Source organism: Panthera pardus, unplaced genomic scaffold, assembly GCF_024362965.1.
Source record: "Panthera pardus isolate Hobbes unplaced genomic scaffold, ASM2436296v1 HiC_scaffold_20, whole genome shotgun sequence".
Lineage (NCBI taxonomy): Eukaryota > Metazoa > Chordata > Mammalia > Carnivora > Felidae > Panthera > Panthera pardus.
In genome coordinates this window covers 72654122-72670000 of record NW_026526766.1, presented here as the reverse complement: position 1 = coordinate 72670000, position 15879 = coordinate 72654122, and the positions used below count along the sequence as shown (strand labels likewise).

At 49.8% G+C, this 15879-nt stretch overlaps 2 protein-coding genes across 3 annotated transcripts in view; one reads left to right on the top strand and one right to left on the bottom strand.

Annotated features, from left to right (window-relative positions):
* The first annotated feature begins 276 nt into the window (after positions 1-276).
* Positions 277-10373, top strand: SLC46A2 (solute carrier family 46 member 2). Of its 2 annotated transcripts, XM_019454162.2 has the most exons (4): positions 304-1631; positions 3074-3157; positions 3569-3725; positions 9463-10373. In XM_019454162.2, exons 1-4 carry the CDS (start codon positions 494-496, stop codon positions 9518-9520), a joined length of 1437 nt encoding a protein of 478 aa, XP_019309707.1. In that variant the 5' UTR covers positions 304-493; the 3' UTR covers positions 9521-10373. The 2 variants fall into 2 exon arrangements, with proteins under 2 accessions (XP_019309708.1, XP_019309707.1); XM_019454163.2 differs by lacking the exons at positions 3074-3157; positions 3569-3725 and having other exon boundaries at positions 277-1631.
* A 3316-nt stretch (positions 10374-13689) lies between these two features.
* Positions 13690-15879, bottom strand: part of SNX30 (sorting nexin family member 30) — a 115170-nt gene continuing 112980 nt past the window's right edge. The window contains exon 10 of the mRNA XM_053908189.1: positions 13690-15773. Within this exon, the coding sequence (XP_053764164.1) occupies positions 15767-15773 (7 nt within the window). The 3' untranslated portion in view covers positions 13690-15766. The remainder of the gene's footprint in view (positions 15774-15879) is intronic.

Genomic DNA, 15879 nt, shown 5'->3' with positions numbered 1-15879 from the left:
AAGCCCCGAGCCCAGGCAGAATCCTAGGCCCTCCCCACCGCGCGCCCAGACCTGCCCTCGAGGAACAGTGGAATCTGGCTCCCTTCCGGGGGGGGGGGGGCGGGGGGGGTCTCAGTCCTGGCCGCCGGGACAAGCTAGGGGAAGGTCGGGGCACGCCTGGCTGTGGGGCAATCGGCCCTCGTCAGGCGGCCGCGCTCGCCGGAGCAGCGTGACGCGGCGACCGGAGGGTGGCGACGCGGGGGGCCGAAACGGGCGGTGCGCTCCCCGGCGCCCGGCTTCCTGGGCGGCCGCTAGCCCTGCTCGGCCGGCGGGGGCGGGGCGCGGCCTTAAAAGGCCGGGAGGAGTGGCCGTGCCCGGGGGTCACCGGCACAGGGTGGGCCGCTGTCACACGCGCCCCGGCTCGGCCCTGTCCCGCGCGCACCCGGGAGCACGGCGCACAGTCGCGCTCGCACCGAGTCCGGCCAGCCCTTCCGGCCCGTCTCCGAGAGCCCTCATGGGCCCCGAGGCCACCTGCCCGTGGAGCGGCCCCCTGCCTCGCCTCCGGGTGAGGACCTTGATCGAGCCCGTGGTGGCGTCCACGCAGGTGGCCGCCTCCCTCTACGAGGCGGGGCTGCTCCTCGTGGTGAAGGCGTCTTTCGGAGCCGGAGCCGGGGCCTCCTCCAACCACAGCGCCAGCCCGTCGCCCCGGGACGCTCTGGAGGACGAACAGCAGAGGGCCATCTCCAACTTCTACATCGTCTACAACCTGGTGGCGGGCCTGACGCCCCTGCTGTCCGCCTACGGGCTGGGCTGGCTCAGCGACCGCTACCACCGCAAGATCTCCATCTGCGTGTCCCTGCTGGGCTTCCTGCTCTCCCGCCTGGGGCTGCTGCTCAAGGTGCTGCTGGACTGGCCCGTGGAGGTGCTGTACGGGGCGGCGGCGCTGAACGGGCTGTGCGGCGGCTTCTCCGCCTTCTGGTCGGGCGTCATGGCCCTGGGATCACTCGGCTCCTCCGAGGACCGCCGCTCCCTGCGCCTCATCCTCCTCGACCTGATCCTGGGCCTGGCGGGATTCTGCGGGAGCATGGCCTCGGGGCACCTCTTCAAGCAGATGACTGGGCACCACTCGGGGCAGGGCCTGGTGCTGACGGCCTGCAGCGTGAGCTGTGCCACTTTTGCACTTGTGTACAGCCTCCTGGTACTGAAGGTCCCCGAGTCGACGGCCAGTCCCAGGACGGCACTCCCCGCCGTGGATACGGTGTCAGGCACAATTGGCACGTATCGTACCCTGGACCCCGATCAGTCAGACAAGCAGGGTGTGGAGGGGTACCCTCCATCTCCCGGGAAAGCAGTGCCCAAAAAGACTGTCATCGCCCTGCTCTTTGTGGGTGCCGTCATATATGACCTGGCAGTGGTGGGCACCGTGGACGTGATGCCCCTTTTTGTGCTCAGGGAGCCTCTCAGGTGGAATCAAGTGCAGGTGGGCTATGGTATGGCAGCCGGGTACACCATCTTCATCACCAGCTTCCTGGGCGTCCTGCTCTTCTCCCGCTGCTTCCGGGACACCACTATGATCGTGATTGGGATGGTCTCCTTTGGGTCGGGAGCCCTCCTCTTGGCTTTCGTGAAAGAGACATACATGTTCTACATTGGTGAGTCTGGCGTTCTCAGGGAGGCAGGACGAGGGCACGGCCGGCCCCTTGAGTCGTGGGGCCGACACCAGGGATGCTGTGGTCCGGGTGTCCCCAGCACAGCAGCAGAGACCACACCCCCCGCCTAGGAAGTTACGAGGGAGTCAGGATCATGTGCAGTTGAGTTCATCTGAGTTGTACTGTCTACTGGGCCATCTGTGTTCCCCGCCGAAGTGGCCTCAGAGTGATGCCTGTGGCTCTAGGAAGTCAGCGGAGGTTGGTCCGTGGGGCCCGTGGTCAGGATGGAAGGTTTCAGGTTGGCCTTCGGAGATGGGGTTGGATTTCTTCTCTCCAATTTTAAAGGGATAAAACATTAAGGTAATCAGGCCGAAAAGGTCCCTTAATTAAAGTCATTTGGGGCCAAGCATGGGCTATTCAAAAATGGATAAAAAAAGGCACAAATGCCTTCCACAACCAATGTAATAAATTCTTTCAAGGAAGCAGAATGAAGTTTCCACCTGAGGACACAGGTCGGACAACCACAAGCAGAGAGCTCTTTAGACCAATGTTGGAACAGAACTTTCTACACTGATAGAAATGTCCTAAATCTGGTCTGTCTGATAAAAGCAGCCGCTAGCCATGTGTGGCTATTGAGCACTTGAAATGGGGCTGGTACAACTGAGGACCAGAATTTTCAATTTGACTTGATTTGATTTTAATTAACTCATAGTCACACGTGGCCAGTGGCTAACACATTAGAAAAAAACAACTCTACACGGTTATCAGAGGCTCTCCCTTGGCTGAGGTCACACATCTCAGAAGACACCTAACAAAATGGCAACTTAGGTTTGGCCGACTCCCAGATAAACGGGCCACGTGCAAAAGCCAGAGTACCCCTCTCCCCTTCCCCTCCCACCACCTCTACCTTTGTCCCCCTCTCCCCCCCCACACACACTTAAACACACAGCACATTGGGATTAGGAATAAGGCATGTGAGAAGGAAAGGTGGTGGCGGCTGTACGTGTGGTATACACTCCTGGATGCAGTTTGCCAAAGTTCCTGGCACTGTCTACCAGAGGGCTTCATGCATGGTGACAGAAGACACCTCTGTCCCAGGGACAAGGAGAGGAGCCTAAAGTCACTCCCGTGACATCAGCTCTACTTCCCTAGATGCCACGTAACTCTGCCGACGAAGACACCCTTCGCTACCCGTCACCGTGCCAGCTGTGCCCTGCCACCTCGCAGATGGGTCTGCGGCATCTATGGCACCGTCAGAGCTCAGGGGCTCAGCCCGCCCCAGAGAGAGTGTCGGCCTGCAGGCAGAGAAACCACTCCCTGCGGGGCGAGCCCATGGGGATTGTGGGGAGAGGGGGAGGTTCCTGGTGAGGCTTTTGCTTTTTCCGATTGACTCCTTGGCCAAGCCTGGGCACGACGAGGGGTGTTCTCTTGTGATTTCTTTCCAGCTCGAGCTGTCATGCTGTTCGCTCTCATCCCCGTCACAACCATCCGATCGGCAATGTCCAAACTCATAAAGGACTCCTCTTATGGTGAGTGAAAGGAATCTCTCAGAAGTTCTCTGCCCGGCCGGTTTCAGAGCTGCTTGGCTTGAGGCATAGGGGTCGGACTTGCAAAAGGCCCATGAGACGGTGCCAGAAGCAGCCTTGAATACTCTAGGAACACTCCGGTGTCCATTAGAGCAGAGGGGGTGAAAACAGGAGGATGGGAGAGACTCAGAAAGTCGGTCACTGAAAAGCCACCGTCAAAGGAGGACACTGCTACCCGCAGGCTGCAGGAAGATGCAGCCGACGGAGCCAGGAGTCCCGCTGGAACGAGCCAAGACTGAGAGGCGGCCCTGGGAAGGATGCGGAGTCTCCTGAGAGCTCCCTAGAGACCCGGCTAGCAGCTAAAATGGAAGGGACAGCAATATATCTTCTTGGTAACCTCTGTCCCTTCCACAGGAAAGGTGTTCGTCATCCTGCAGCTGTCCCTGGCTCTGACTGGGGTGGTGACGTCCACGGTGTACAACAAGATCTATCAGCTCACCATGGAGAAGTTCGTGGGCACCTGTTTTGCTCTCTCCTCCTTTCTCTCCTTCCTGGCCATCATCCCGATTGGGTAAGAAAGGAGAGTCTGGTTTGGGCTGGGGCTTTTGGGCTTAGGTCAGGGCCTCTTGGACCATCTCCAATCTATTATCATAAAGAATTATTTATTTGCAGCATTTATGCAGTGGGTTCTGAGTGGGCTCTCCCATAAATAAGAAGTCCTCCTGTTCTCCCAAGCTAATAATCTGCCAATCTGGGAAACCCCCAAACTCGTAAATAATGAATAGAGGGCCACAATCAGCTGGTTACTTCCTGGCAGTTTTATACTTCCTTTTGATTAGAGGCTGGGATTAGATATCCTCTTGAACCACTCCAACGTCTTTTCTGAGGTCCTTTTAGAGGAGAATCATTCTGCCTCACTTCCTAGTATTCTCTCCACGCCCCCCAAGGGCTGGGCACCTAGCAGTGCCCCGGAATCTCACATGCCCCTGGACTGTGGGAGCTCCTGGTAGGACTTGAGCAATTCCTTTGATCTCTGTGGGGGAGTCGTCTCATTTGTAAAATAAGAACACTCAGGTCAGGGAGATAACAAGCAGGAGGAAGGCTGGAGAAGCCCAAGAGAGGCAGTCCGGTTCCACAGTAAGAGCACTAGCCTAGGACCTCACCAAGATGGTCTTTGACCAGCCCTGTCCAGCGTGAGTCCTAAGAGCAAGCCATGTATGTGATTTTAAACCGTCTCGTAACGTTTATAAATGGGAAGACGGGTGAAATTAATTTTAGTAACACATTGGATTTGACCCAGCATATCCAAAATACCACTCCAACATGTCATCAATTTACAAAATTAATCAATGAGTTGTTTTTTTGGTTTTTTTTTTCACTAAGTCTCTGAAATCTGGTACGTGTTTTATGCTGATGGCACATCTCAGTTTGGACCCAGGTTGAACACATTTCAGGTGTTGAGCGGCTGGCATAGCTAGTGACCGCTACGTTAGCACAGCTTCAAGCTGTTTAGGCCTGTTTACCCCTTCTCATTTAGTGAGGTCCTCTCAGGCTTGTATCACTCCCACCAGAGGAGAAAGGAATACAATAAACCTACCCACCATAACATGTGAGGGATTTGATAAAGATTTGCATTTTGTTTTATTTAATTTTTTAATTTTTTTAATGTCTATTATTTTTGAGAGCGAGAGAGACAGAGAGCAAGTAGGGAAGTGGCAGAGAGAGAGGGAGACACAGAATCGGAAGCAGGCTCCAGGCTCCGAGCTGCCAGCACAGAGCCCGACGAGGGGCTCGAACTCACAGACTGTGAGGTCGTGACCTGAGCTGAAGTCGGCCGCTTAAGCTTAACCTACCGACCTACCCAGGTGCCCCAAAGATTTGCATTTTAAAGGGTCTGCCTGGTAGCACAGAGAAGTCTACACATCAATAATGGTGGCATTACAGGCAGCAGAATAGAAAATAACTGAAGGCAGGTTGAAAGAAGTGGGAAGTGGATGGGGGGGGAAGACCCTTGTTGGAATTCTCACATCACATCATAATGTAGGTCCCTGCCTACATAGAAGGTTGAGCCTCCTTGGACAGAAGCCATCAATAATGAAGGCTCTTTGCTCTATTTCATAGTTGAGAAAAGAAAGATTTGAAGTGAAGGAAGGGAAGGAGGGAGGGAGGGGGATGGAGGGAAGGAAGGAAGGGAGGAAGGAAGGCAGGCAGGCAGCTGAGAATCTGTGTAAGCAGCGGCATGATTATGAGGGCCTTCTTGGCCCAGTTCTCATTTTTTCAAGGTGTGGGACTGAGCCAGACCTGTCCTCAGACTGCCCAGCCCTTAGGCCTCTTCCTGTGCCCCTATTTTCATGCGAGTCTTGGCTGAATGGGTTGGGCTTAGCTACCAAGACTTAGCACGCAATGCACATCTGTCAGGAGCCCCAGTTTTTTGTCCAAGTGAGTAATGGATTAGTAGCTGTGCCACTTGGAAGTTTACCCAGCCCTATTTGGCACACGGGCGAAATATTCTCATTAACCTAAACAAACAAACAAGCAAACAAACAAAGGAAAACAAAAGAAAACCAGTCTGACTAATGGGTGGCACAGCTAGAGATATAAACGAACAAATGAAAGCCATGAGAAAATAGCAACAGTCGTTTTCCTTCCCACAGTTTCGTTGCTTCGTGTGTGTACTAAGTGGGATCCTGTGCCTTTGTTAAGAGACTTCAGGGCACATGAAGGAGGTGGGCCGCCTTGAACGTCTCACCCCATTGCGCTGTGTAACACGCCCTTGGACTTGGCCATACTTTCCGTGCACAGAGTCTTATATCACAGATGCAGGGACAGAATCTTGTATCAGTCGAGTAAGTACTTGAGTGCTTGTGTGAATGAGGCACGTTAAGTAATTGCTAATTATTTCCCTGTCTTGTGGCCATTCAGCAGTAAAGAGACACATGTGCAAATAAAGCCTCATTCGCTGTATGCTGGAATCACCTAGAAAGGCTGAAAAAATCACTGATGTCTGGATCCCACCCCCAGAGATTCTGACTCAGTTGATCGGGAGGCAGCCTGGGCCCAGGCCTTTTTAAAAGCTCTCCGGGTTATTCGAATATACAACCAAGATTGAGGACTCTGGTATAAAGGGAGTGTTTCCATTACCTTTCCCTCCCGTGAAGTCACTAAATAAACGAGATCCTGAAAAACTCTTACAGCTAGAAGAGGCCAAGGCTGAACCATCGATCATCAAGTGACAGCGACAGGGAAAACCAGTAGAGCTTTCTAACCACAGAAAGAAAAGCTACGTTCCAATGACATAAAAGCCCAGGAAGGCATGTCAGAGCAGGGAGGCAGAGGACACAGTGGAGGCAGAAGGCGGGGAGGAGGGGTCCCTGGGTCAGAGCTGCCAACAGCCTGCTTGCCAGAAGGGACCGTGACCCAGGCTTGCCTGGTACCAGAGTGAGCCCATTTCACGTGACTGTGAGAACCTGCCCTCTCCTGCTTGCTCCTCTCTCTCTCTTTTTTTTTTTTAATGTTTATTTATTTTTTGAGAGACAAAGCACAAGTGGGGGAGGGGCAGAGAGCGAGGGAGCCACAGAATCCAAAGCAGGCTCCAGGCTCTGAGCTGTCAGCTCCGACGAGGAGCTCAAACCCACGGACCGCAAGATCATGACCTGTCCGAAGTCAGATGCGCAACCTACTGAGCCACCCAGGCGCCCCACCCTCTTGCTCTTCTTGCAGCTGGGAGATGCTGAAGAAAGAACTGTCTGGCTCTGCCCGTCCTCAACCCACTTGCCACTCTATCCCTCTCCTCCCTCCCCACCTCTTTCTTAGTAATAATAATAGCAAACCTGTAACTAGCTCTTATCATGTGCCAGCTACTACTTACAATGTTTTAATGAATTTAATCTTCCCCCAAAGCCCTCTGACGTAATTACTATTACTGTTCTGCAAATAAGGATACAGAGGCGCTGAGGTATCACGTAACTTGCCAAAGGTTCAGAGCCCGTAAGTGGCAGAGACAGGATTTGAACGCAGGCAGTCTCTGATCCTCTACACCGCACTGCTTCTTAGTAGAGTCACCAGGTGCCAGGGTGCCACCTGTGGCCGTCTCCTTAGAGAGCTCCCTCCGCGGGCTAGCTGCGCTCTCCTGAATTCTTACCGGAACGGACACGAGAGCGGCCACCCTCTCTCTCCCCACCCTCCTCCTCACGGTCAGCTTCTGCAAAGGCTCGTGTGCACCTGCTGCCTGCGTCCTCACCGCCCACTCACTTCTCAGCCCAGACGTCCGAGGTCCCCCCTCGACCAGCAGCGCTCTTCTCACTAGGGCCGCCGACCACTCTTCAAAGCAGGATCCAGTGGACTCGCTCAGCCCTCATCTCACCCCACGTGGTTTCTCTGCGGCCCCAGCACCCGTGCTCGCTCTTGGCCGTCACTGGGCTTTCTCAGCACCTCATCACTTCTTCTCTACACACCTCCAAATGGAAGATGCTTTGGGGCTCTGCTCTGGGTTCTCGCTTCATATGCTCTCTCGAAGCAATCTAAAGCACTTTCAGGACTTCAAATTACCACCTGAGTTTCCAAAATTGGGTTCTTGACACCTTCTTACGCCTGCTCCCCCTCCAGCCTTTGCCGCCTCCCTAAATGGCACCACCACTCACCCGGGGGAGGAACTGTCACCGAAGTCTGCCCTCATCTTCATCTCCCACACCTCCAATCCGTCAGGCCTCACTGACTCTACCTTCAAAACAGTCCTCAAATTCATCCTTTTTTTTTTTTAAATCACTACTGCTACCACCCCTAGGCCAGAGCACTTGAACGACCGGATTAGCCTCTGGACCATTCCTCCCATGTCCACTCTTGTTCCCTCCCATCCTCTCTCCACCAGGTGCCCAGAGCAATTTCCTTCAAGTGTTTAAACAGATCACATCATCTCCTGCTCAAAGCTCTGCTCTTGGCTTTCACCGCTGTTAGGATACAAACCCAATGTCTTCCCATGGACCACAAGGTCCTCTGTAACCTGGCTTTGCCAACCTCCGTAATTTCTGTTTCTGTCACTAACCACCCTCCGCGACCCCAGGTGTCAGCCCCAGGAGCCACCCCTCCTGCTCTTCCCCCTTCTGCGCCCATGCCTCCTTCTTAACCCAACTAGATGTGGTCTTAAGCAGCATTTTCTCAAAAAGCTTTTGAGACAAATCCCTTTCTTAATCTAAATTAGGTCCTTTTATCATATGCTCCCAAAGCTTCCTCCATTTTCCTTCATAGCCTGATAGTTGACGGTTAGGGGTTATCTTTTCATACGCTTGCCCACCAGACTGTAGGCTCCCTGAGGGGAGGAACCATGGCCGTTTGGCTCAGCACATATCATCTGTGTCCAGCAGAGAGCCTGGCCTGTAAGAAGTACTCAAAAAGTATTTGTTTAATGAATGATCTGTTGGAAGGGTGTGGCACCTACTAGCCAGCATTGCTGGCCACCCGTATCCCAGAGCTGCCTGTCGGCTGACCACGAAGGCAGTGGCTGGCCATCGCCACCTGGCTTTGCTACTGGGGTCTATAGTGGGGGTCAGCCGCAGAGGCAGGGCTGCGACCTGGTGTCGGCCCACGTCTGGACTTTCCCGCCAGCTCTTTAATACAATGAGTTTTGTCTCAAGTACAGTGAGTGTTCCTCCCTGTAGAGCTCTGGGACTCATGGAAGGTGGGACATCAGAGATTTCGGAAGTTCCCACAAAGCTTTCCCTTAGAAGGTTTGGACTTAAGTTGGCACCCCATCCAGCGGCTTCCAGGTGTTGACCATCAGCCAGGAAGAGGTTGCTGTAGCCTAGAAACTGAGGTTCCTAGAAAGGTTGCTCATGAGAAAACCGAGGATCCCAGAGGTGGAAGGACATGCCAAAGGTCACACAGATCCAAGACTTCAACTCAGAGCTCCTAATTCCCAGGCCTCCCCCCCTTTTTTTTTTTTTTTTTTTTTTTTTACAAATATTTGAAAACAATGTAATGAGAATTTATGGAACAGATAAAGGGGCTATGGAAGGACAGAAGATGAGGCAGCGAATTCTGCTTGGATTAGCCCAATTTTGATCTTGAAATACACGTGGGAGTTCATCAGGCAGTAGTGAGATGGAGAGAGATTTCAGGAAAAGGAAAATGTAGATGCAAAGGGCTTGAGATATTATAGGGCTGGAATGGGCCATTCTCTCCACTCAGAACAACATTCTGGGGACAATGGTCAGAGCCTCTCAGTCTATAGGTGATAAAAAGGCGGCCATTGGTGGGAAGGAAAAGGCACACCCTTTGCCCCATTCCAACTGTTTGTCTTGTAATTCTTACAGCATCGTGGCCTACAAACAAGCCTCATGGCTGCAATATGGAGACATCGCAGAGAAATGAAGGTGCTGACCGGCGGGAGCTGAAAAATACCAGCAATGGCTTCTTTTGAAGTCAAAAGAAGGGACTGGGTGCTGGTGACCAAAGCAAGCCACTGCTCCAAAACCCCAGGTTCCAGCCGGAGTTGGCTTGGGCGTGAGCTGCTCTGGCTCAGGGGTCCCTGGCAGGTGGGGAAAAGCACTTTCTTGGTGATAGAACTTTCTCAGCTTTCAGACGTCCCTGTCAGAGGTTAGGTTCTGGGGACAGTAGAGGGTGAACTTCCAAGGGTTAGATGCAGAGGGCCGTGCGCAGTCACACGAGACGCATAAAGGGCTTCAGACAGCAGCCCCTTTTCTTCCAGGAGTTGGCTCTAAGGTACCACTAACTAGTCACCTGGGTGCCGTGCTGGGGATCCCACAGGAAAACTCAAGCCAAAGCATGCATTTTCAACAGCCTAGAGGGGGCGCAGAGGGGATGCTTTGTAAGAACTCCCAACAGTGAACATCAGCCAATATATATATATATTTTTTTTAATTAAAATAAAACCTTGAAAAAAACTTAGCTTTCTTCCCTGAGGCCTTGTTAGCTATGAACACTCAGGAGAGATTTGGGGCTCAGGCTCTTGGCTTCAGGGTAGTTCTACTGCCGTCATTACTGTTGTTTTTAAGAAGCAAATATCAAACGACTTTCTTTAGTGGACTATTATATGGCATATTTTCAGTCAACAATACTTCTTCCCAAAGTGGGTGGTGTGGAGAGAGAGGGCAGAGGAGATAGGCTAAGAGCCGTCTTATTTTGAGGTACCTATTTTTACAGACTATTGTACTTACACATAGAAAAACAGGCTCACCTCCAAATAAAATCAACATTTACTGTATGCGTGTGAAGCATTCTTCCCCGGCCAGACTCCCTCTATAACTACAGGCATGGCATTCTTATACTGGGGTGAAACTTAAAGCTAGGGAATGCATTTCAAGCTCCAAGCGTTTGGGCTCAGAGAGTTTACACCTCTGATCTCTTGCAGGGAATAAACAAGCCTTTCTGGCATGTCTTCTAAGGTCCCGGCACCATGCTAGGTGCTGAGATATGGCAAGAACGTGACTGCTCATGCCCTGACAGAATGTTCTGTCCAGCAGGTGGAACAGACAGTACAGCTGGCAACCACATATCCTATAATAAATGCTAACATAAGGGAGCATCTAACCAGGTTTAGGAGAGCAGGGAAGGCTTCTCAGAAGAAGTGGACTACGGGAACCCTGGAAGGATAAGGAGTCACCAAGGCCAGAAGTTAAGGGACAGTCCAGGCAGAAGAAATAACAAGCTGGAAGGCCTGAAGGTGAAAATATCTTTTGATACAGGAATTCAATATAAGGGGAGCAAAGGGGGGGGAGGGACAGGTACCAAAAGGACAGAATCAAGACCAGGAGACTGGAGTGGTAGGGAGAAACAACAATACACATATAGAGCCTTAAAAAGAGTTTCTCTTTAATTTGTTTAATGTTTATCTATTTTTGAGAGAGAGAGAGAGAGAGACAACAGGGGGAGGGGCAGAGAGTGACAGAGAATCCAAAGCAGGCTCCAGGCTAAGCTGTCAGCACAGAGCCCGATGTGGGGTTCAAACTCATGAACCATGGGATCGTGACCTGAGCCAAAGTCAAGATGATTAGCCGACTGAGCCACCCCAGGTGCCCTGAAAGTTTCTCTTTAAAGTAACAGGGATAGCTGGTGGAAGATTTCACGCAGGAGTATGGAATGCGTCCTGGCATCCCTGAGAATGAACTGGGGCAGGAAGGGGCAGAAGGAGAGAGAAGACTTGCAGAAAGGACACAAGAGCAGAGAGTCTGGTAGTAAGCCAGGTGACGGACAATGGCGGACTGACTTTGGATAAGATGTGAAGGTGCAGAACAGTAGAGGGACTTAGAGAAATCCTTGGGAGCTGGCGGTCAGCAGGAGTTGGTGACAGGTGATCTGCAGAAGGTGGGGCAGATGGAGGCAAGAATGCTCAGATTTGAGGTTCACGCAACTAGGAAGAAGGCAGAGCCTCTCCCTGAGACAGACGACATGGGCGGAGGTGGGATGGGAAGTGGAGTTCAAGGCCAAGCTTACCTTGCTAAATTCTCACCAATTATGCTCCTTCCTCTTGGCTCCTTGCCTCCTGTCCCAGCCCCTGATCGGCTCCCCAGCCCGGATGAATCTCATCATTGGCAGCTCCATTCCTGCTCCTGAAAAGCTGGCTCGGAGCATCCAGAAACATGTCCTTATTTGCTCACGCTCACCCACCATACACTTGTGGGTTTTAACCTGAGCTGGGCTCTCAAAGCCCCAGCACTGGCTCCTTTTCAATTTGTCACTAAGGTGGCAGTTTTGACCCTTCCCCACTTGCCCCAGGTCACCAATTCTTCTAACAGAGATTCTAACCCCTTTGATCTTCTCAAAGTGTGGTTTCTGAACCAGCAGCTTCAGTATCCCCAGGGAACCTGTGAGAGATGCAAATTATTTGGCTCTACCCCAGTCAAACTCTAGAGGTGGGGACCAACAATTGGTGTTTTCACAAGCCCTCAAGCTTAAGAACCAATGTTATCTATGGGCCTTTCTCTTCTTGAGAATGTTCCCTGAGTCCCTCTCCTCTTCCTGCATCCTTAATTTTTTTTGTTTTTGTTGTTAAGTTTATTTATTTTGGGGAGGGGGGCAAAGAGAGAGAGAGAGAGGGAGAGAGAATCCCAAGCAGGCTCAGTGCTGTCAGCGTGAAGCCCGACTTGAGGCTCAAACCCACAAACCAGGAAATCATGACCTGAGCCGAAACCAATAGCCAGACACTTAACCAACTGAGCCTCCCCCCAGGTGCCCCCCATCCTTAATTCTTGAGGCCCATAAAGCTCTGTCCTTGGTATGTTCCCCAAGTAATCTAGTCTACTCTCAGGGATTCCAGAACACTTTTTCCAGCAATCTGGTCGACACCTCCACCTGGATTTCCTCAAACATAATTCCAAACCAAATTATTCTCCCACCTCACCATCTAAGCTACTCCAACCTTTACATTTTTCTCCTGATTGTTTTCACGTGTGAGTTAATGACGTCATCTCCCTGCTCCCAGGCTTGAAAACTCTGTCTCATCTCTGATCCCCTCCCCTCACCACAGAAATCTCTTAAATTCATCACCCTTCCTATCGCCCATTGCCACAACTTTTATGATCTATTCCCATCTGTTCCCCAGGGCTTCAGTCTGACCACAGTCCACCAGCCTACTATCTCCATCACCTTCTTAAAGCAGTTACGAGAAATATATACACCGCCCCCCCTTAATTTTCATTTGACAAAGCAAACGGGAAGGATTGTTATGGGAATACTTGATATTTAAGTTGGCCATATCTAAACAAGTAATAGAAGACTCTTCCCGTAAGAGCAGTCCAGTCATCTAAGTGTTGGCAGACACGTTGATGCTTTATATATATACATTATCGCCAATCCCATCAGCAACCCACCAAGGGAAAGCACGTCTTCATTGCAAAGATCAATACACTGAAGTTCAGAGAAATGGGACTTGCCTAAAACCACAGAAGTAACGAGTGGAAAAAGCTGAGATCTGATCCCAAAGCTCTCTTATCCCGCCTTGCTGCCTCATTGTGTATGACTGTAATCTTGGATTAGTGATGTCTACTTACTGTCAGTAAGTTCAAGTCCATTTCCAGTTCTTTGGGGTCATTAACCGAGCATTCTGGTCTCCCTTCGAAACACACTCTTGACACCCTAACGAACCACAGGCATTTCTTCTTGCCTCACAGATTTTTTAAAAGCATCAGGGCAGTTAAAAAAAAAAAAAATCAGGAAATGACTGGTCCTGACTGAGAAGATGTTGTGCTTTGCTATGGGATGGAGTACGAAGAAATCCTCACGAAAGTACCTGGGCTGGCTGCCAGGCTGCCCGCCAATCACAGTGGTTGTGAACAGACACCAGGTAGTTTCTTCATTTCCCCAAATCGGTGCCAACCTGTGCGGTGTAGAAGGTAAACTGAGGATAAATCTACGGAGAAGTAGAGTAAAAATAGGTTAATTATATCTTTTTCCTGTTGCTCTGTATATCCTGATTCTTGCAGGCAAACTCATACCTCTTTAGAGAAAACAAGAAAACGAAATACAAGGCACACATGTTTTCCTGTCGTATAAAGTGTTATAAATGACAACACAATTCAAGGTAAAGAAAGCATCATTCGTAGGTTTATTGGTCCATTACTTTAAGTTAATTGAGGTAAAGAAACCTTTTAAATTTACAAGCTAATAGTTAACAAGCAATACAAATTCTTTTATTTACCTCAAAATGTCAATACTAATTTCATAGTAAACAATGGACAGAGTTTTTTTATACACAGATATATGAAAAAAAGTGGACAAAAACCTCGTGCCAGCATCAAAAAATGCAACAAAACTTTTTTCTTTTTACAATCTCTGGGTTCCATAACAAAGAAAGAAAGAAAAAGGTGACATTCTTTTTAAAGTTTGGTAGCTTCATGAAACAGAGACTTTGACCTGGGAATAAATCACTTTCTCGTCCACACACATTCTTGAGCACATTTTTTTTTTTTCACAGCTTTTGATTTGGCTTATTGGCAGCATGGAGAGAAGAGAACACATTTACACGGAGGGAGGACTTCATCAATACCTTGGGCGGGGGGAGGGGTTCTTCTAAAATTTTAAATGTGAAGAATGACCTCTAAAAATAAGAAATACAGTCCACACTTTGGACATGACCTAAGCAAAAGTTTTGAATCTCTTTTTCAACAGTTAAAATACAAGTTAGAAAGGTTGCTGGCAGTTTATTTTATGGAAATATATCAGATGTACATCATCTCTCAACGCATTCCCAATGCGCGGACATCGAGGAATCAGGCACACGGAAGTACAATGGTCGGGGGTGCCTATGGGACAGGGCCAGACCTCAGGGGTGTCCAGGTGGTGGTGCTGACTGCTAACAGCTGCTGGTTTGTTGTCTGACGAAGGCCCAGCCGACACAGGTGTCTTTTTATCATACAGATTCTCATCTTGTTGGCAATCTGCTTTCCCCTCCCCGTTCCCACCCTGCGGAAAAAAGCCACCCCCCTTTTCTCCTTCCGGTACCATCGAGACTGAAGGGTTGGTCTGAGACTGTGAACAACCTGTTACTCAGGGGTGGGGACAGGTGTGACCTGCTCTGACCTGGCATGCAGGAAGCCCAGAATCACCTGGTGAGGGGGTGGCATTGCCAGGGACGTGCATGTTGCAATACTCCGTCACTGGTTTTAATAGTAAAAGCTCTATTAAAATGGACTAAAGTATCAATGGGTTTTAGGTTTTTGGCATTTCAACCTGTGGAGAATTTCTATCTGACACACGCTGCTCTGAGCCCCCCACCCCGCCCCCAGTTATCTTTTAAAAAACTGTTCCGCAGAATCTGGGTACACCATTAATATTGTCATAATCTAGAGTTCTCTGTATCTACGTGATTTGTCAATGCTGATACCATATATCCTCTACAATCAAGAGTGTGCCAAAAGGCACTAAGTTAATCTTTCACACTTTAACACACACACACACACACACACACACACACACACACACACAAACGGTTCAGTGGTCCCTGTGTTTCCTTACATTATCAAAAATATCATTTGGCAATAGCAATACTTAGCTTTCTCTTCCCAAAAGGCAGCCCTAATTATGAACCTCACTTTCATATTTCTTTAAGAGGGCTGAGGACTGGCTATGTTAGACCTCGAGCATTTAAGCTGAACAACTGATTACGTTTCTAAAAAATTCTTTCTATCCAGAATCTAAAACACACTAGTTGAAGAATAAGGCATATTAGTAGGTGTTGACAATTCTCAAAAAGTAGAGTTAGGCTTTCAACAGTCTGTGGCAATTTTAAAATTCTGGATTTGTTGATTTTCAAGTGCTAAACAATACAGAATGTTTCTATATAAGACAAATATCTTACTGGTTTGTTATTTTTTTCCCAAAGTACTTATTTACAGGCTATCTATAGTAGTAAAAACTGCCTGAAGAACATATTTTTCTGCCACATAGAAAGGGTTAGACAGCCAGACCCGGAATGCAATTCAAACATACGATTAAGAAACAACGATCAAACTCCCCGTGACAAAGGCCTTTCCTCCACCTTTCCTAATGCAGATAGCTCTGTGCACGCTCTCATCTGGGCGACTGTAGGGAGGCCAGACATGCTTAAAGCAGAAAGCTAACCACCTATTGGGTGGGCTGACGAAAAATCAGGTTCCTGGTTTATGCACTAAATAAAAAAAAAAAAAAAAAAAACAAACAACCCATGAGGAAGCAGAGAACAACTCCAACACACCCAGCTTGATAGGTCAGTCTGACCCAGGACATCATGACAT

Coding starts and splice junctions, on each gene's coding strand:
- SLC46A2 (XM_019454162.2), top strand. CDS start 494: ATGGGCCCCGAGGCCACCTGCCCGTGGAGCGGCCCCCTGCCTCGCCTC. Junction 1,632..3,073: donor GACATACATGTTCTACATTG/GTGAGTCTGGCG, acceptor ATTTCTTTCCAG/CTCGAGCTGTCATGCTGTTC. Junction 3,158..3,568: donor CATAAAGGACTCCTCTTATG/GTGAGTGAAAGG, acceptor TCCCTTCCACAG/GAAAGGTGTTCGTCATCCTG.